This window comes from Engraulis encrasicolus, chromosome 20, assembly GCF_034702125.1.
Source record: "Engraulis encrasicolus isolate BLACKSEA-1 chromosome 20, IST_EnEncr_1.0, whole genome shotgun sequence".
In the NCBI taxonomy this organism is placed as follows: domain Eukaryota; kingdom Metazoa; phylum Chordata; class Actinopteri; order Clupeiformes; family Engraulidae; genus Engraulis; species Engraulis encrasicolus.
In genome coordinates, this window is record NC_085876.1 from 5,031,342 (window position 1) to 5,052,018 (window position 20,677).

The following is a 20,677-nucleotide window of genomic DNA, read 5'->3' on the forward strand; positions in this document are numbered from 1 at the left end:
TACTTAGCCCCGATTGCTCGGCTGCTGCATATGTTAAGTGTTCAGGCAGTCTGTGGCACCAGTGCCTCCTTATGGTCATGACAAGTACAACAACTTGAGTTCAAACCGCCAATCACACTCATCACTGTTGAGCAGTGATGGGGAAACCTATATTCAGATGCTACAATACTGTGCCACAATTGCACTGACTGGACAGGTAAAACCAGGTCATTTGGAAGACTGTATGTGGCACTGGATTTTAGCTGAATCGAGGTTATCCATTTAACTGAATCCAGGCTACTCATCACTGCTATTGGATCTCAAATCATTTCCTTTTGATAGACCTTGTACATGAGATTGAAAAAAGAAAGAAAAACACCAACAGACACAAGATATAGATGTAATAAAAAGTTTAATATCGAGTAAAAACAAAAAAAATACTTGTACACATCACATTGGGGCAAACACACCCTGGCCTCTTCTGAGTAGAGGAGTACAAAATAGTGTAAAGTAGAATTGCAACACTAGTAGTTGCACCTATGTAACTTCATACTGTTAGTGTTGCAGTTACACCCCTAACAGTACTTCTACATCTACTTTATACACCTCTACTTCCGAGCCTGAGGGGATACAAAAAGGACCAACCAAAAGGAACCAATCATGATCAAGCCTTTGCCCAAGGCCCTTCGCTCGGATTGGGTGAAGACATTTGTGGGGGTGAGGGTAAGGGCAGGTTTCCGGATAAACAGAGCACCTCTTTAAATAAAAAAAATGGCTGCCAAATAAAATGATTTCTGGGTCACCTAGAAGAAAGGGAAAGACAAAGAAGAGAAGGAAATGTGTTTTTTGAGTGATCTGTATTTCGCTCTGACCGAGAAAAAGTCCATCAGTGAGAGTTTGCAACAAAGCAATCTGTCATACACAGTAACCTTTAGCGGAGTACAATTAACATTTAGAAATTCTGCAGGCTGCTCTGCCATGCGTGGCAGCAGTGTGTGAGGAAGAGGCTTAAAACTAAGCAAACAACGCTAAAGAAGCATCTGCACATAAGGCAGTACCCTCATTCAGTCTTGTGTACTACACATTAGGACCTGATAAGTTTGATAGCAAGATATGTTTCCGTTTCAGTTTGGTTTATTTGATAGGGACAGATACACATCATGTAGGCTATGCAAGCCCAACAGAATAGTATCATAGCATTTATAGCCTTGGCTAATTCCCAATGCCCGTCCCTAGAAGGGCTTTTAAAATAAAATATAAAAAATATGGGTTCCGTCATGTTTTATTTGACAGTTTCTAAATGAGAGGGGGAAATTGCAATCACAAAACGCTATTGAATCTAAGAGAACTCAGTGGGCGTAAATGTGCTTAATAGTGGAGAACACCTTAATATAAACCAATAATGCGGTAGTAGATATTACGGTATTTAAGTTTTTAGCCCTAAATGCGAAAGGGACATCGAGAACCCAATTCACCAGCACATCAGGTCTTGAAATGTCCATGTGGGCATTATGTACATTTATGTAAGCTACTTGACACCTTCATTTCCACACCGAGATTTAATAAATAGACAAGGGACAAAACATTTCTAAATGATCACACGATGCATGTTGGTTAACACTTAATATGCCACATGTATAGCTTGGTGGCATTTATAAATGCCTGCATGAATACAGGTCCTTCTCAAATAATTAGCATATTGTGTTAAAGTTAATTTTTTCCCCATAATGTAATGATAAAAAAAAAAAAACGTTCATATGTTTTAGATTTATTGCACACCAACTGAAATATTTCAGGTCTTGTATTGTTTTAATATTGATGATTTTGGCATACAGCTCATGAAAACCCAAAATTCCTACCCCATAGATTTCTATACCACGGTTAGGTATTTTGGTGGTTAGGGAAATTCTAAATCACCAGACAGAACATTCCATTGACTTTCAATGGGGTTTTATTTCTGGCAAATTTATGGGGTATAATGAAGAGGGAAGTGTGGGTCACCAGATCAAAGAACAAAAAACAGCTGACAGCTAAGCATCAATGATATCTGGGCTACCATAACCCTCATGCAATGCCACTGCCATTGACTTCAATGTTAAAACACAGTCAGGTCAGTAGTCTAACCCATGACAGCGGTTTTGAGTAATGAACCAGGCTGAAACTTTTTAAAGCCTCAGGACGCCTTTACCAGTGTTTAGAGTTAATTCGTTGATTCAGAGGATTAGGTGAATAGCTTGTTTAGACAACCTTTACATGATATGCTATTTTTTTTAGATAGGAATTTTGGGTTTTCATGAGCTGTATGCCAAAATCATCACTATTAAAACAATACAATACCTGACATATTTCAGTTGGTGTGCAATGAATCTAAAACATATGAAAGTTTATTTTTAGCATCATTACATTATGGGGAAAAAATGAACTATGAATTATTTGAGAAGGACCTGTACAGGTTCAGATGCTAACAAAGGTGAGGTGGGTTGTTCCTAACACACAACAGGGTTTAGGCATTAAAAGTCAGAATGTGTTTGTGCACTCATTTGTGTGGGCAGTGTATGTGTACGAGTCTTCGATATAAAAAGGCTTCATTGTGTTTTGAGTGTGTGTTGTGTGAGGGAGGGGGAAGAAATGGTGCAAAGACATGATCAAAGAACACCTCAGAAAGTGCCGCTTAAAAAGCTGCTCTCAGAAAAGGGTGGTCTATGAGGGGACAACACAGCAAGAAAAAAAAAAAGTGCCGCGGAAAGAAAAAGGCTTCTGAGGAAGAAGAATCCCACCATCAACACGGCTCCCCAAACATCAATTTACATATGCCACCACTGCAATAGAGTTGCGGATCATGTATTAGACTCGACCAGACCCTCTGTCATCGGCCATCACTTGTAGTGAGTATAGAGTTCTTCAGCGGAAGCGGAAGCATGTAGTAGATTGTAGTCTTTCATGTTAGCATTTAAGGACGTCCTGGTTCCTATCGGCTTCCGGCCTCCATTGGGAATGAATAGGGGTAAATTTCAAATAAGCTCCGAGTGCAAGCACGCGCTTAGCGAACCCCCGCAAACTGTCGAGGGTGTTAAAAATAGGCTGTAGGTATGACATGGTTGATCATTTTGTGTCAAACTTCGACATAAATACGATGTTGCGTCCATATGCTAAACCCGGAAGCTTTTGGCGACTACAGAAACGGCGCCAGTATCTAACGGCATGTACGTGCGGAAGGTTGTACCCATGGCAACCAAAGGAAAGTATGTAGTTCGGAAGTTTTAATGATCAGAAAGGGGTTAGCAATATTGAATTATAATCGTCATGATTTAACATGTGAATACACCAACATGATGATACGATCCGTTCCACTAATGAGAAAGGGATGCGGGGACACGCTAATGTTCGTTGTTGCCGTGCAACTTATATTTTTGCCAAACCTGAATCTCTATGGCGTTTTGCAATGTAAAAAATCGCCAGGGAACCGGTAGTCCAAACGCCGCATACAAGTTGACGTCAACGCTGAAGAGCTCTATTGCCCTCCTTACAGTGTGTGTGTGTGTGTGTGGTCCATATAAAAGGTCATCACTCCTGAGTCTCATCCTCTCCCTTTCCTCCCCTCCCCTAGTGTGTGTATGTTATGTCTTAAATATAAAGGCTTATCTTCACTCCTGAGTCTCCATGCTCTCGTCCTCTCCCTCATGTGTATATGCGTGTGTATATGCGTGTGTGTGTGTGTCCGTGTGTGTGTGTCCGTGTGTGTCTTACATATAAAGGATCATCTTCACTCCTGAGTCTCCATGCTCTCGTCCTCGGCCTCCCCTCCCTCCTCCAGTGCCTCCTCTTCCTCCTCCTTCCTCTCCGGGGGCTTCTCGTATGCCTTCTCAGACGGAGTCACGATCACGCCCTCCCACGTGGACATCTCCGTGGACAGGTCTGCAGACACGCACACAGACACAGGTTAGAGGGATCTTTAATGTAGATGCATTCAGTTGACAACTAATGTGGTAAACGGAGCTGAGCCATCAACACAAAAATAGACCAGAACAGGATATGACAGAAATAGACTCATAGAAAAGAGAATGAGAAGTAGGAAATGAAAAATGGTATATGAGAGAGAGAGAGAGAGAGAGAGAGAGAGAGAGAGAGAGAGAGAGAGAGAGAGAGAGAGAGAGAGAGAGAGAGAGAGAGAGAGAGAGAGAGAGAGAGAGAGAGAGAGAGAGAATTCTACTAAAGAAAGAGAGGCGCATAAATACAGTAATTCCAGATAAGGGGGTGAGAAGGCTAGAGAGAGAGAGATTTCTTAAGAGGTTAATGCGACTCACAGCTGGCGTCTCCCTCCAGTCCCAGGATCTTGCGGTATCCTCCATGAGACAGCACGCGCACCAGTGTCTGGGCCGTGAAACACACCATGTCCTACACACACACACACACACACACATACACGTACGTTAGAGAGGCAGCCTTTCATCCCCCCGCCCCATGTTCACCAGTACTCCACCCAACACATGAGAAAGGGACCCACTGCAAGAAAGGGACCCACTCCCCATTTAGCGCTACAAAACCTAATTTTCCTACCTTTTGATCCTGCCTTGTTCACAAGAAACCCAACGCATAATCAGAAACTACAAACACACCCACCCATCCCCACACACCGACCACGGCTGTAGCATGAGTGGTTCTCATTAGCAGCGTGTTAGCGTCATGGCTACAGCATTGGGGTCAATTAGGCCTGAGCTCTGTCCAATCACACGGCTTCATTAGCCGGCCGCTACGGCCCGCTAGTCGCCAGATTTCCAATTAATTAGGCATCAGCTTCGGACAGCACTTCCTACTTTGCTGCGGGTGTGATTACGAGAGAGAGAGAGAGAGAGAGAGAGAGAGAGAGAGAGAGAGAGAGAGAGAGAGAGAGAGAGAGAGAGAGAGAGAGAGAGAGAGAGAGAGAGAGAGAGAGAGAGAGAGAGCGCGAGAGAGAGAGCGCGAGAGATGACCCCAGTGAGAGGCTGACCCATGTTTGTTGTGCTGCTGGTTCTGATTAAGATGGACTGGACCCTGTAAGAGCTAGCTAATTATAGCTGCACAGCTACATTCAGTCCAGTCAGTGCACACAGCGAGAGCGATACCAGAGCCATACTGCAGGGCTACAAGTCAGTCAGGTCAGAACACACAGTGAGAGTGCAAACCATTTCAGAGACTGACTGCTACGCCGAGTCGGGACAGTAGTACCACAGAGAGAACAGTACCAGGCAGTTTCAGGTACATTTCATGCTACATTTCAAGCCCAGTTTGAGGGCAGACCACAGACTCACAATGACCATGGGCCTGGAGTCCAGGCTCTGCTATTAGATGATTTACCTCTTAACTGAGCCTGGTTTACTCCTGAACCAGCTTTGTAGTTTAGGCCCCACTATCTACTGCTGCCAAGGCAGATGCAGTGTGTAGACCCCAGGCACCACCTGGTGCTCAGGATTGGTATTGCAACCATATGTCTATGTTGAGATGTCTTTAAATGTGCTGATCTGCTGAGGTTTATTGAACTTATGTCTTCATATTATGCCCCCCATAATTTGTGTCTGTGAACACACGTACGCGCACACAGTAAATATCCAGTTTTGCTTGTTCAAAAATTATTTCCCCTTGGCTGCCATGTTTCAAACCAGCCACTAGACCTTACTTGCGTGAGTTTTTCTGAGGTAATACGGTGTCTACCAGGTTGCGTCCACTCCGGTGTTGCGCTTACCGGAGTGCCAAGTATGCAGCCGGCATTACTGTGTTGGGCATATATGTAATGTATGGGGGGGTTGACAGGCGTTCTTATAGGCGACTATTCGCATTGACTCAAAATGGCAAACACTCCCCACGCTTAACAGTAAATATTCCATTTTAAATGCCCGATAGAGCTGTAATTCTACACACTCCTCGGTCTACAGTCCATCCTCCAATCTCTCAAGGCTCACTACTGTTTTCATTAATAGTTTTCAATAGAAAAAGGCCCCTCCCATTAGCACTTTTATTGTCACGTTACATCCCACTGAGATTTTATGCACCGTGAATTGCATTCACATAGGTACTGGGGCAATGTAGGGTTAGGTGCCCTTATCAAGGGCATTTCATGCAGGGAACACACAAAGACCACATACATTCTTCCCACTGACGAGGGTGATGATTGAGCCTGCAACCTTATAATCCACTATCTGAAGAGCTCTTTTCCAAAACGCTATATCCACCATTTTTGACTTTTTGCATTTTAATATTGGAATTGACTGTTAAGAGGTCCCATCATCTATGTGTGAATTCTTGCCATTCAAATGTTTTGAGAACATACTTTAAAACCTCTATAAAAATGCATTTTGCAATGCATTTCAATGGAATGCCCAATATAAAAATGAAAATTTCCCAACATTCTAGTCAGGGTCATTTTTCCAAAAAGTTGACACCTGAAGGCAAATCATGTTAATTTTCGGCATACAACTGATTTAGGGGTATTCAAGGGTGCTGAATCCAAATCTGCCGTATGCCGGACGCAAAAATGTACCGAAATGCCTCAAACGGGCAAAATCCAATATGGCCGCCGCCACCGTGTTAAAATCCTGCAATCACTTTTCTTTTGGACTAAATAAGGTATGAATTTGAAAATAGCACTTATTTTTATGTTTTCAGACATGGGGAAAGCCATTATGTCATCAGATGTAAGCTCAGATTGGAGGAAAATGCTTATGTCATTGGCTGGCAGCCATTTTAAAAGCAGAGAGCCTCATATTGTCAACGATTTTTAACATTTTTACTAATCTTTCAAGATTCACAGAAAAAATGCTCTTTGTCTCTGTGAACACAAATACTACAGAAAACTACACTGAACTGTCTACTTTCACCTGAAAAAAGAAGTTTGTGTCTACCTTTTTCCATTCTTTAGTTATGGGCAGTAGAACATGGGATGACACCACAAAAAAACACTGATTTTTGACCCCAAAATACTGCACTTCTCTCTGCCCATATTTTTGCTTTAAGGACATATTGTCTTTGATAGTGTTCATGTTTGATGTGCAACATTTTCAGGGGATTTGAAGGGTGCTTAATGCCAATATGATGCATAAATATGATAAATAAATATATTTTCCCATAGTACATCAAAATGAAGGAATCCAATATGGCCGCCGTCACCAGTCTACAGTGTATGTTTCTTTGATTACAAGGTAAACTCTTAAGTACATTATGTAGCATTAGGTTTCCATACAGGGAGAATTAATTTCCATACTCAGATTTAAGATAGATATCAAAGGAAATTATTTCAGTGTAGTCTGAATTCATGATTGCAACAGGAACATAGGGTGACACCAAAAAAAAACAATATTTTTTGACCCCAAAATACTGCACTTGTCTCAACCCACATTTGTGCTTTAAGGACAAAGTGTCTTTGATAGTGTTCATGTTTGATATGCAGCATTTTCAGGGGTTTTGAAGGGTGCTTAATTCAAATATTCAAATATGCTGTGTATTAGGCTCAAAACCTCTTTAATAGGCCTAAATCAAAATGAATTAATCGAATATGGACGCCATCACCAGACAAGGTGGACTCTTAATTACATTGTAGCTATAGGTTGTCATACATGCAGAATTCATCTCCATACTCAGATTAAAGATTAGAATCAAAGGACTTGATTTCATAGGTTGAATTCATGTTTACAAGTGACAGTTGACTTTCATGTCAATAAGCTGTTCTTTTGAATGAAAATGTTTTCTCTACTTCCACTTTTATTTTAATGCTTATTATAACATGATGCAATATGTCCACCTCAATCCACCTCTTCCATTATGAGACGAATTTACACACATAAGTCTGAATGTGCCTAAATATAATATGCACATCTACATTTTGTGCATTAGGAATTCATTGTTTGCTGATTTTATTGCGGTGCTTACATTATATCTTTGAATGGTGGAAAGATGAAACGTGGATCAAAACAGTTTATGTTATTGTGAGGAATTTACTTGATATATGTTAACTCATTCCCAACCATTAGGCCTATCAACCTCCTCCTCTCCAGTGATTTGGCAGGACACACAATATCATGCACTGCATGGCACTTTGGCTGCAAATGCAACAAAAGCAAAGTATGACGTTTTGCGATGATCAGTCCTATCTAGTCAGATGTCACATGGTTACATAAAATGCCCCACATTATCAAATCTCTATATTGAGTCAGGCCCACATACCCCTTCCTATCCTCCTGCCAGTCACAGAAGTGGGATGGGTGGTATTGAACAGGGCTTAAGTCCCACTGGTCCTGTATCTGCCACTTATACATGGGTTCTCATTGTTTATCAACACAATGTTATGAAGAGGGGCAAGACACTGGCAGCCAACCATGTGAGCTATTTTTTTTTGACAGACAGCGGTTTCCAACAATCAGAGGCTGAGTTGTGCGCGGCTAGGTTCGCAGTCAGGTTATAAACAAAATTTAGAACCCATGTATTCTCAAGGCACACAAAGACATCACAACTTGTGCTTGCCTCATCCAACACTGCATCTGCAAGAAGTGGCATGGAGTACATAGAGTCAAGCAGTTGCTGCAATTCAGCAACTCAAGGAGGGGTGATTAGGAATAGGTTAACTTAGTACACCAAGTAAACAATTTTGGTTAGAGTAGAGGAGGGTGACTGTATGTGCATATATATTTGGTATATAGGCCTATAAACTGGTATGTGGAGTCAAGTCTCTTGGCGGAAATACGTAGGATGGTGCGCAAGGTTAATAGAAATGGGCACCCTCCTGTCTTTCTCACAGCACATGAACACAATATTCAAAAAAAGGACATTCCAAGTCAGCAAGGACATTCTGATTTTTGATACCTCCTCCTCGTATAACTTAACCCATTGTGTCCTGGAAACACATATAGGTTTTTCAGGATCTTGATATTTTAGCTGTTTTATTAACTATGTGGGTATGTTAGAGCTGAATGAACACATTACAATGCAAGGGGATGGTATTGGCTTTTAAATGTAACTCATTTCATGTTTGTATGTGCTTCAGAGGCTGAGACATTGCGGATTTAATAGGAAGAGGGCACCCTTTCCCAAAAAGGGCGTAGGACAAAATGGGTTAATTAGCAGTCCATTTTTGAGTATTATGTTCATGTGCTGTGAGAAAGACAGGGAAGTGCCCATTTCTGTGCCTAGGCACCTTAAAACTACCACTTGCTCTTCTGCCTGCCATTGGCTCTCTCTCTCCAGCTGAGCACCGTTATTGATACACTGCAGATGTACATTCCAGTATATTTTAACTAGGCCAATTTAAAGTCTATACTTGCACAATTCTACCAACAGAAGATAACAGACAGACTCTCTTTTCCTCCTGCTCCCCTGTTCAGCAGGGCTGGATCCCCACATGGCTGCATGCTGAGCCCCCATCTAAAGTCTATCCGTCCATGACTGCAGCATGGCCAGCAAAAGGGAGTGAAGGTGGCAGCCTGGTGTACAGAGACCGAGACAAATTTCTCTAGCTCTGAATGAAAAGAAAACCAAAGAGATCATTGCTGCCTTCAGGAGGCACACCTATAGCAAGAATAGACCTAACCCTCTCTGAACTTCCCACTGTCACAGAGCTAAAACATTGTGTTGGACATTATCCTGGTTCTGAGTTCTTGGGTCTCTAGAGATGCATCATTGGCACTACAGATGTATCATCAAAGTAAGGACCAAAGACTAAAAGCACATTTCACACACATGGACTGTCTGATTACAATCTCTTGTTCCCCTGATCTCCTTCCATCCTCCGGTTGTTGTGAAATAGTTGATACAGTGCAATGTGTTGAGCTGAATTCTTGCCGTACTACAGAACAAAGGCCAGCCTTGTAATTAATGGTTATAATTGTCACAGAGTGGCCATCTCAGCTGAAATATGTACATTAAGCAAGACAATCTATGCAATAACTTTGGATGACTGATGTGCAATACCAGCCTGAGTATGTCCTTTGTGTAGATATTCACACACACACACACACACACACACACACACACACACACACACACACACACACACACACACACACACACACACACACACACACACACACACACACACACACACACACACACACACACACACACACACACACACACACACACACACACACACACACACACACAGCCACTCCCTTATCTGTACACTCTATTCTATTCTATTCTATTCTATTCTATTTTATTCTATTCCTAGGCCTAGATATACAGTGATCTGAGCACAGCAATTAAACCGGCAAACATGAAGTAATTCCCATTGTACAAAGGATAATATTTGAAAATATTCGATTTCAGACTCTTGTGGTCATTTATTTTTTATGGGTGAAGAGGTGTGGAAACATTGTGTGGTGGTTTGAGGTGGGAACATTTTTCATGGTATAATGCATTAAAAGTGTAATTGATATAGGGAGAGATTTAAATACAAATGGTCAATTTATGGAAAAGAGAATCTCCTGTTGCAAACATGAATTCAGTCTACACTGAAATAATTTCCTTTGATATCTATCTTAAATCTGAGTATGGAAATTCATTTTCCTTGTATGAAAACCTGATGTTACATAATGTAGGCCTACTTAAGAGTTTACCTTGTGTAATCAAAGAAATGTACACTGTAGACTGGTGACGGCGGCCATATTGGACTCCTTCATTTTGATGTACTATGGGAATTAAAGGCATTAAGCACCCTTCAAACCCCCTGAAAATGTTGTATATCAAACATGAACACTATCAAAGACAATATGTCCTTAAAGCAAAAATATGGGCAGTGAGAAGTGCAGTATTTTGGGGTCAAAAATCTGTGCTTTTTTGTGGCGTCATCCCATGTTCTACTGCCCACAACTAAAGAATGGAAAAAGGTAGACACAAACTTCTTTTTGCAGGTGAAAGTAGACAGTTCAGTGCAGTTTTCTGTAGTATTTGTGTTCACAGAAACAAAGAGCATTTTTTTCTGTGGATCTTGAAAGATTAGTAAGAATGTTAAAAATCGTTGACAATATGAGGCTCTCTGCTTTTAAAATGGCTGCCAGCCAATGACATAAGCATTTTCCTCCAATCTGAGCTTAAATCTGATGACATAATGGCTTTCCCCATGTCTGAAAACATAAAAATAAGTGCTATTTTCAAATTCATACCTTATTTAGTCCAAAAGAAAAGTGATTGCAGGTTTTTAACACGGTGGCGGCGGCCATATTGGATTTTGCCCGTTTTGAGGCATTTCGGTACATTTTTGCGTCCGGCATACGGCAGATTTGGATTCAGCACCCTTGAATACCCCTAAATCAGTTGTATGCCGAAAATTAACATGATTTGCCTTCAGGACCTTAAATAAGCACCTTTTCAGAAATCCTGCCTANACTATAAAATAGATATATCTCATTTTGGAAAAGAGCTCTTCATATTCCCTTTAGGGGAACCCATTAGGTTCCCTCTTTACACACATTCCCGTCTCCGTGCACAGCTAGGGATTCCTCTGAAAACTCTTGAAGCCTGACAAGCATTTCAAATGAATAAGAATGGAACATGCTTGGAAGCGTGGCAGTTACATTTTGGCCACTACACACTCATTTTCAAAAGATTTTAAACTGTTAACACAACCGTTTGGCAGTATTTCTGCTGTGGTGTAAGTTGAAAAGTACATATAGTAAACTATAAGAATGTTGATGTCAATTCCTAACAGTACACAAACTGTGAGTGAGTCAAAAGCACAAGCACAATCAATGACCAAGTAGTGCTGAGTTATTTTCAACTATTTACATCTTGGAATTAACAACATACCATACATGTAATGCTTAAACATGTACGGCTTTCCTGCACCTCTAATAATAAGCCCTAGTGCACGTGTGGAAACGTGAAGGATTCTGGATATTTTGTAACATTAAGGATGCAGCAAGTGCAACCTTGACAATTCTACAAATCAGCAGTGTGACACTTGGTAGAGTTCTGAAGCACACTTCTCTTTGGAACAGTACTTGGCGAGTCCTGATGACGTGAACTCTTCCAAACAATGAGCGTTACTCATACTAGCGAGGGCATCCCACTTCATTTTGAGAAACTGCCAAGGTCACAGAGAGAGGGTGTCAAGGTCACAGGGCCAGAGGTCAAAGGTTACCTGTTGCTCCAGGGTCATGACGGTGTGCACCCGGAAGTTTCCGCTCTCGCAAGGGTCAGTGATGCCCACGGAGCCGGGCAGGAAGAGGCCTGCAGCCAACATCTGCAGACAACGCCTGTACAAACACACACACACACACACACACACACACACACACACACACACACACACACACACACACACCATGTGCGAAAAAACAATTTACACCAATTACAAGACTAGTTAAGATTCCCCCCCAAAAAATTGCAAGGCAGTCAGTCACACACACACACACACACATACATACAGTATTTGTCTCCAACAAAAGTAATGCACACACCCTCAGGCCCAAGTCAAAGATGCAAAAATAAAAGGTGTAAAAACAAGGTACGTATAAGCAGTGTTAAATGTACCTGTATGCCACGTTGAGGGGAAGGGGCTGTCTGGAGGGGTTGTTCATCACTGCAGAGTGACCCTGTAGAGTTTGAACCAGAGAACTGATCAGTATACACTCACCGGCCACTACATTAGGAACACCTGTTTAACCTGCTCATTGAGGCAAATTTCTGATCAGCCAATCACATGGTGGCAATTCAATGCATTTGTGCAAGACATGGTCGAGATGATCTGATGCAGTTCAAACCGAGCATTATAATGTGGAAGAACATGGCATGGCGGTCAAGCCGGAAGGGCTTGATTTGAGTATTTCAGAAAATACTGATCTACTGGGATATTCACACACAACCATCTCTAGGGTTTATAAAGAATGGTACGAAAAAAAAAAAAATTCAATGAGCAGCGATTCTGTGGTCAAAAATGCCTTGTTGATGGCAGAGGTCAGAGGAAAATGGCCAGACTGGTTTGAGCTGATATAAAGGCAACATTGTCAAATGTCCACTCATTACAACCGAGGTGAGAATCCCTGATTACACAGCACATCAAATCTTGAGGCAAATGGGCTGTAACAGCAGAAAAACACATTTGGTGCCACTCCCGTCAGCTAAGAACAGGAAAATGACACTAGAAGATCGGGAAAATGTTGCCTAGTCTGATGAGTCTTGAAAATTTGGCGTCAACAACATGAAAACATGGGTCAACCCTGCCTTACATCAACGTTTCAGGCTGGGGATATAATGGCATAAGGATATTTTCTTAGCACAATTTGGGCCAATTAGTACCAATTCATCCTTGTTAGAATGCCACAGCCTACCCGAGTATTGTTGCAGGCAGTTCTGAAGGCAAAAGGGGGTCCAACCCAGCACTAGAGAGGTGTTCCTAATGAAGTGGCCGGTGAGCGTATAATTCACTGAGTCTGAGTTTAAGAATGCTTCACCTCACCACGTTCTACAGGAAAAGACAAGTACAAGGCTGCAAGTATGTATACAATTTTTGTATCTTTGAGCTAGCTGAAAGTTCTTTCCCCGCCTTTCTATCTTACCAGCAGGTCCAGGATCCATGGGGTGAGGGGTTCAAAGCCTGGGAAACGCACACGCAGGTCCTTCAGCAACCGGATCAGAACCTTTACACTGACACACACAAACGGATTATAATTTACAGATCAACAAGAGCATGAGTGGGTACATGAGGCTTTAATATGGATGGACAGAACAAGACTGAGAGGGAGTAGATGAGATACAGTGCCGTGCAAATATTTTTCCCGCCCCCTACTGATTGCACTTCTTTGCACATTTGGTATGCCTAACATTTTCAGATCACCACACAAATGTAAACATTAAACAAGGATGACCCTAGCAAGCATAAAATGCAATTTCTCAGTGATTATTTCATTTGTTGGGAGAATAATGCCATACAATCTGTATGAGCCTGTGTGAAAAAGCAATTGCCCCCTGAATCTTATAACTTGTTGTACCACCCCCAGCAGCAACAATTTTAGTGAAGTGTTTACAAGAACTGACAAGCAGTCTTGCACATCGCTGTGGATGAATTTTGACAGCTGTTCTTTGCATATTCGTTTTAAAATCAGCTACAGTGGATGGATCCCATTAGAGGTGCGCGATCTGACGATATAAAATCGTGAAGAATGAGAAAGAGTAGAGGATTTGCCAAAGTGGAGAAATCGTTTGGATCGCGTGGCCAATGACCCCAATAATTTTGTAACAAAATTCACCTCTGGCATAACGCAGGGGAAAAGCCACAACGCTATTTTTTCCACAGGTGTCTTCTACACTGTGCATACCATAAACACAACTAACCCCCTACCCCCAGATAGACTTGCCCAGGTTTACTAACTTAACCAGCTAACTGGAACGTTTGAGATGGCATGGAGAGTAGAGCTGATTACTCACGTGGACTGGGAAGCGTTCTCCTCAAACCAGCGAGCATGGCGGATAGCAGCCAGGGCACTCTGCAGCACCTTGATGTCCACTAGGAGACACAGACAGACAGACAAGCAGTTGACAACACAGTTGGTCAAGGCTGTGGGACGGCAGGGCTACACAAAGTGTATGTGTATGTGTGTGGAAATGCATGCATATGGCTCCACATACACTACAGTGTCACTTATTCCTGATTCATAGCCATGGGAAGTGGGGGTGCCCCTATTGCGAGAGGTTTTTTTTTTTTTTTAATGTTAGGCTATTTCTAGTACTGTATTGAAATATTTCTTCTCAATCTGTAAAACAAATCTCGTAATGGATATTTAGTACAACGATGGCCAGTGTAAGGCGTTATGAGAAGGCAATTGAGTTTTTAATGTAGGCCGGCCTGATTATTTTCACATGCAGAGATGCTATGTAGACTCAATGGTTACTGTTGCCCGTTTCACGCACTTGCTGCCACCAGCTGCCGTAGCCCAGGCCAACCTTTTTGAATAGGAGTTAAAACGAAGAGCTGCTGTGACTGCTTTCAAATCAAAACTGACAAAAATCAAACTTAATAACAATCCATGCAGTAACTAACATATTTGCCCAAACATTTCCTAATCCTTTTTTTTTTTACCGTTGAGCAAAGTGCACATGTGCGTAAAATGTTGAAAATGTTCTCAGCGCAGTGCTGCTGCATGCAGTTGTGATTCTGGCTGTGGTGTTCTCTTCTCTGTGTCGGGTTGAGTAGATGGAGCATTAAAAATGGAATGATTTTCAAACATTTTAAAGGCAAGCAAAGCCTAAGTGTCATACCACGCACCGCTATTTCCGAAACTTCGGCCGTGGATCAAAGCAACAGAGAAGAACGTTGAGGAGAAAAGAGCAAATTCAACCAAACCTAGCTAAGGCTAACTGACCACCTCAACTTAGCCGACTGGTCTTCATGACTTGTTCCAAGTCAGTGCTGCAGGGACAGTAGGCTACTTTGAGGTCATGGACTTTATTGACAACGAATTGGATAGGCGTTTTGATCCACGTAATTTTGGTGTTGTGGATATGGAGAGAGGCTTACTGGTCACATTCTTTGGGCAAGTCATTATTAGCACCCACTCTGCGTTCAATGGTATTGCTGTTGCTTTGTTAGGCTGATAGGCTAGAACAAAGTTGTTCAAGTAGAATATCTAGCATTTTTTAGACTGGCAGCATTGTGCCTGCCCGATAACGAAATATCCATCATCATCTCCAAACGAACGTTAGGTGTCCCGCTACCCCTTGTTCAAAATATAGAGATAGCCGCCGCGGAAGTCAGAAGCAACAAGTCATTTTCTGATGACTCGACACAGGATCGAGTTGTTATCATGCCTGCAGAAAGTAGCCCATGGAATTTCTGTTACCCTCCCTGAGATAATGTGCTGCCAACATTCCCACAGCAGCGCATCCTTGTCTGTCTGTTATATCGTGAAAAACAGTAGGTATATTCCAGTAAAACAGTGCGATATCGGACCGTGGAAAAATCATAAATCTGGCATGTGTGATGACGAAGAAGAGAGGCAAAGAGATAGTTAGGGTGCTGCCTCTTTCCTACAGAGGGTGAAAAGTGTTTTTAACTATGGAACCACTGACTAGTTTTGTGGTGTTTTTTGTAGTCTGACTGTCTGACGCAGCTGATCAAACCAATTGAAAAATAAATAGGCTATAGGGCTATGAGTTGCTTTAAGTTTATGACTCTTTATTGGTGATAGGCTAGGCCTACTTGAATGGTCTCCTTGGTTGCTCCTCCAAGCAGGACCATTATGAAACGTTTAGTCCATTTCCATGTTTTGTCCTGGATATGTCTTTGGAAAAGCATTGCAAACAGTCGTTTTTCTACTTGACCCCTGTGCATTCAGCGTAGCCTACTCGTGTCGCGAGCCGCGACCCACAGTTTGAAATGACGAGACGACCGACACCCCCCCCCCCCCCCCCCGTAATTCTTCATTATTAAAAAAAAAATTGGGCACGTGAAACTACTTTCACCTTTTTTACCAGCACGATAACTTTTCTGACCATTTTCAGCCCTATAGGGTGGCCAGACGTACTTCATTCGGACACTGACTAAAATGCAGGAAATTGCATCTAAGAAACGCACATTTTCTTGGGGGAGGACCCCCAGACCCCCAAAGCACCCGTCAAATAATGTTCCAGCACCCCCCGTGAGTTCCCACGGCTCTGTCCTGATTTTGTGTGCGTGTGTGTGTGTGATACTCACAGTGCAGCTCTGGGTCCAGCTTGCGCAGGTTGGGGGGCACGGTTGTGATGAGGATCTTGACTGTAGCATCAGCCGAGCTGATCTCAAACCCAGTCTCATTGGTCAACATGGAGAGCACTATACAAACACACAGTTATTGTGGTTTATGATCAAATTCATACAACAGGGAAGACTGTAATCAAAGATTATCCACTGTAATCGAAAATGTCCAGCTTGTTGTGCCACCCTTTAGCATAGATGAACTTTGCCAAAAGTCTGCAAGGAATTTATATTAGGCCACACCAATTTAATTTGTTGGTTCTCGGATTTTTTCAGGAAAAAGTTGAAGCGAGAGGGCGAAAAAAAAAAAAAAAAAAAAAAGAATAGTCGTGTGGTTATACCACCTGTATATCAGCCTCACATGGACCTCCAAAGGAAGGTGCAAGACAGGCAAACACCTGGACATGGAGAAGGACAGTGTAGAAGGGAATTAAGGCAGCCAAATAGACCAGGCACAAAATTAGCTCACAGGGCAATTATTATATTAATCTGGTTTGAATAAACTGAGATGATTCAACAGTTGAATAGTTGTTGTTTTTCTTTTTTAAAACTGCTATCCCACTCCACTAATTCCACTAAGAGCAATACTGTGTTTCACCGCTGCTACTGCTAACCCACAGGGGCTTCAACTTGCCATTGCATGTTTGTCTGTAAATGTTTGAATGTAACACGTTTCCTGATTCGCTAGTCGTAATCGGCATGTTGAAAGGAGTGGTTTTATTGGTTCTCTACGTCACATGACCTCCAACTACTAAAGAGACACCTCCCCGTTCATGAAAACATGCAGTCTTCGGTTTTTTTAGCGATTTCATTTTTTGGGGTATTGAAACTGATTTTTTTTTTTTTTCATTTTGATACAAAATACAAGCGGCGAATCCGAGAACCAACAAATTAAATTGGTGTGGCCCTAGTAAAGAAAAAAGGAACAATATATTTTTAAAAAGGAGCAAGATTTTGCAAAGGAGTGGGTGTTTGATGTAGCATGGAGGATGTTGTGGGGTAAAAAAAAACAGCCCTAGAGACTCACCCTCTGCGGGGTCCTGTGTGCGCAACGTCTCCACCACTTTGTTGCCCAGCGCTGCCACTGCCTCCACTATCAGAAGCAAAAAGAAAACACACAGAAACATTTCTTTGGCACATTCTCATCTCTGTGCTTGTCTTCTTTCTACACAAGTAAACTGTATAGCTGTGATGGTGTGCTATATGAATACATTTTGATTGATTGATTTGATTGCACCAGTACAATGAGAGTAGAGGCAGCTCCATCACTACTACACACATGCAGGCTTACTAAATCAAGGAGGTGCTAGTTTTCTCCATTGTCTGAGCTGGTGCTCTAGTATGAGGTGTAGGCGGTATCTTGACACACTCAGACACACACACACAGACACAGTGAAGAGTTTGATGCACTCACGTGTGGGCAGTATCTTGAGGATGACCACCAGGTCTGCCACGTTATGACCCGTCGTCATGGTCCCCTTCTTATAGGAGCCCACCTGCCGCACCTCCTCTATTTGCTATGGGGAACAAAAACACACACACACACACACACAGATCGATCACATCTGGTTGGCTACACAACGTGCAGTCAGTCAGCCGGTCACCATACACCTGCGCTTTGTTTCGTTTTCATAGGTGAACAGTAATCAGTGTGCAGTGTCATTTGAATTTTCATCATCAAGTTTCCCTGCCTTACACCTGCATCACTGAAGGTGTGAGCACAACAACTTTCATAGACATTGATTGTCATCTTCACGTCACGGTGACTCACCACTTCGAAGGTCCCGGGGGCAACGATGAGGTTGTCGATGACGTTGTTGATCTTGGTGACCAGAGACAAGATGGAGGACTGTGGAGGAGAGTGGATTAGCACCGAGAATTTACTGCATTTACGTATTAATGTATCTCTTTGTATGCATCAATGTATGATTTTGCCATGCCAATAAAGCTCTGATGAATTGAATTGAGTGGAAACATTAAGGTCAATTTGCACTTAAGATGCCGAGGTAATAAATGATTTTGGACAATACTGACCGAATTTCACCATAATCACAAACGTTAAGAGCTCACCTGTTCAGCAGGTGTGGGGCTGAGGTCCTGGTTCCTCTTGAGGAGACACTCGCTGAAGGAGGTCTCATCTGGGGCCGGCTTCACCCGTGGAAACGCCATCTCACACTGCAGAGAGAGAAGAGAGAGAGAATAGAGAGAGGAGAGAGGAGAGAGAGAGAATCAACTGCACAGCACTCTCTCACCTTCGGAGTATGTTTTATTTTGTGAACAAATGTATACATACATATCCATGGTCTTCGATAACCATCCAAGTAACATACATATAACATTACGACTCAAACAGAGCTATAACTACAATATTACGCTGTAATGTTTAACGCTGGATATCCCCAATAACCCTTAGCATGGACGCACACGAAGCAACACTCACCACATAGAAGTCGAAGGGAATGTGCGGAACAAAGGGACGATACCTGCAAAGAGATTGTGTTTAGGGACGGAATATGATGGTATAATACCGCCCAGGTTATGTAGACTAGAGTCAAGTCTGATGGCCAGCCATTCAATTGATAAGCTTACTCACCCCTGCACCAGACCACCTCTGGACCCGAACCGGCCACCACGGCCTCTGCCCCGATCACCTCTGTTGAAAGCAAAAGACCTACTGGTTAAAAGCATTAAAAAAAAGAAATGGACCCTAGTGCCTCTTTTCCCTGACATAGTAGTCCTGGTGGCAGGGTGGTACCCTGTGTCTGTCACAGCCACCAGTGTGAGAGTGTGAGTGGCTGAATGTGAGGCGTAGGCATCTCTAAAATGTGCAGTGATTTGAGCACTATATAAATGCAGTCCATTTGCCATTTACCATACAAAAAGCACCCTGAGGGGTTCAGTTACTCCTGATCCCCTTGGGACCTATGTGACCACCGTAGCCTGGGCACAGTAGTCGTTCGTTATTAATCCACCCATGGTAAAAAAGGTTATCAATGACTGAACTTCACAAATTCACAAACAGCTGCACATGTACATGCATTTTTGCAATCATGCTAATGCGCCTTGATCCCTGGTCAAAAGAGCAACAGGAAGAACGCTAGACGGCTAGCAGAGCAGGAAGCATTGGTTGTACAACCAGCTGGGCACAAACACGAAACCATTAAACATCAGAGGTATTGCAACACCTAAACGTCTGTTAATATTAGAAACCAGTTTGTTGCCAAATCTCGAAATAGTAACCGAGCTAAGCATCCCCTGAACTGTAACGACAATGGACTGCTAACGTGCGCTGTAGCAAATCGGTTACGTGCTAACAATTAACCACACTAGTATGCAGTAAATATGAACAGGATTCCGGATTAGTTATTATAATCTTTTTGAATACGAGGTGACTGGCAATTACCTCATTGCGTAAGACGTCTTGACTGCCTGAAGAAGAAAATTGAAGAGAAATAACCAGCTTGCTTAGCCGGTTGTCCAATTCATTCACACAAGCAGGCGGCCACTTCCAATGTGTTGTGCGACAACAACGGAACTTATCTCGCCACCATCCGCTTCACACATCAAACATAAAAGTCTACGGCAGGCCCAGAGCCATACATAAAGATCTAAACGGCTCTGGGTAGGCCGAGGGTTTGTTGTTGCTTTTTTATGTTTTAGATAGTCACAAAAATGAAGCTGAAAAAATATGTGCACAAGTGCTTGCTTCTGTTAATGTGCGTATGCCGGAAAACATGAAATATATCTTTTATTTTGAAAGCTTTTTTCATTGGCAGTCGTTGGCTTGTAGCAACCCAATGTAAGTAGGCGGCTGGATGTGAGTGCCCGGATATCCGCCCGAGTATTTACGTCTATTTTACCTCAGCTACTCGCGTTCGGTCGTGTATTTACGACAGTTTAACCTCAGCTACTTGATTTCGGTCCGATTTGAGTCTGACTGAAGGAGGGACATAGGTGCCGTGCGTAAAGAGCCCACCGCACATCGCCGTTTCGGCGACACCAGAA

The 20,677-nt window shown here is 42.6% G+C and overlaps 1 protein-coding gene across 1 annotated transcript; it reads right to left on the minus strand.

Moving 5' to 3' along the window:
* Nucleotides 1-374: 374 nt before the first annotated feature.
* On the minus strand, nt 375-20,212 carry ilf2 (interleukin enhancer binding factor 2). The gene is made up of 15 exons (XM_063185166.1): nt 20,076-20,212; nt 19,266-19,325; nt 19,113-19,155; nt 18,743-18,847; nt 18,444-18,521; nt 18,087-18,189; nt 17,700-17,765; nt 16,634-16,750; nt 14,368-14,446; nt 13,500-13,587; nt 12,475-12,536; nt 12,083-12,197; nt 4,284-4,374; nt 3,727-3,894; nt 375-782 (listed from the first exon to the last, which is right to left on the minus strand). Exons 1-14 carry the CDS (start codon nt 20,078-20,080, stop codon nt 3,743-3,745), a joined length of 1,164 nt encoding a protein of 387 aa, XP_063041236.1. The 5' UTR covers nt 20,081-20,212; the 3' UTR covers nt 375-782; nt 3,727-3,742.
* Nucleotides 20,213-20,677: the final 465 nt, after the last annotated feature.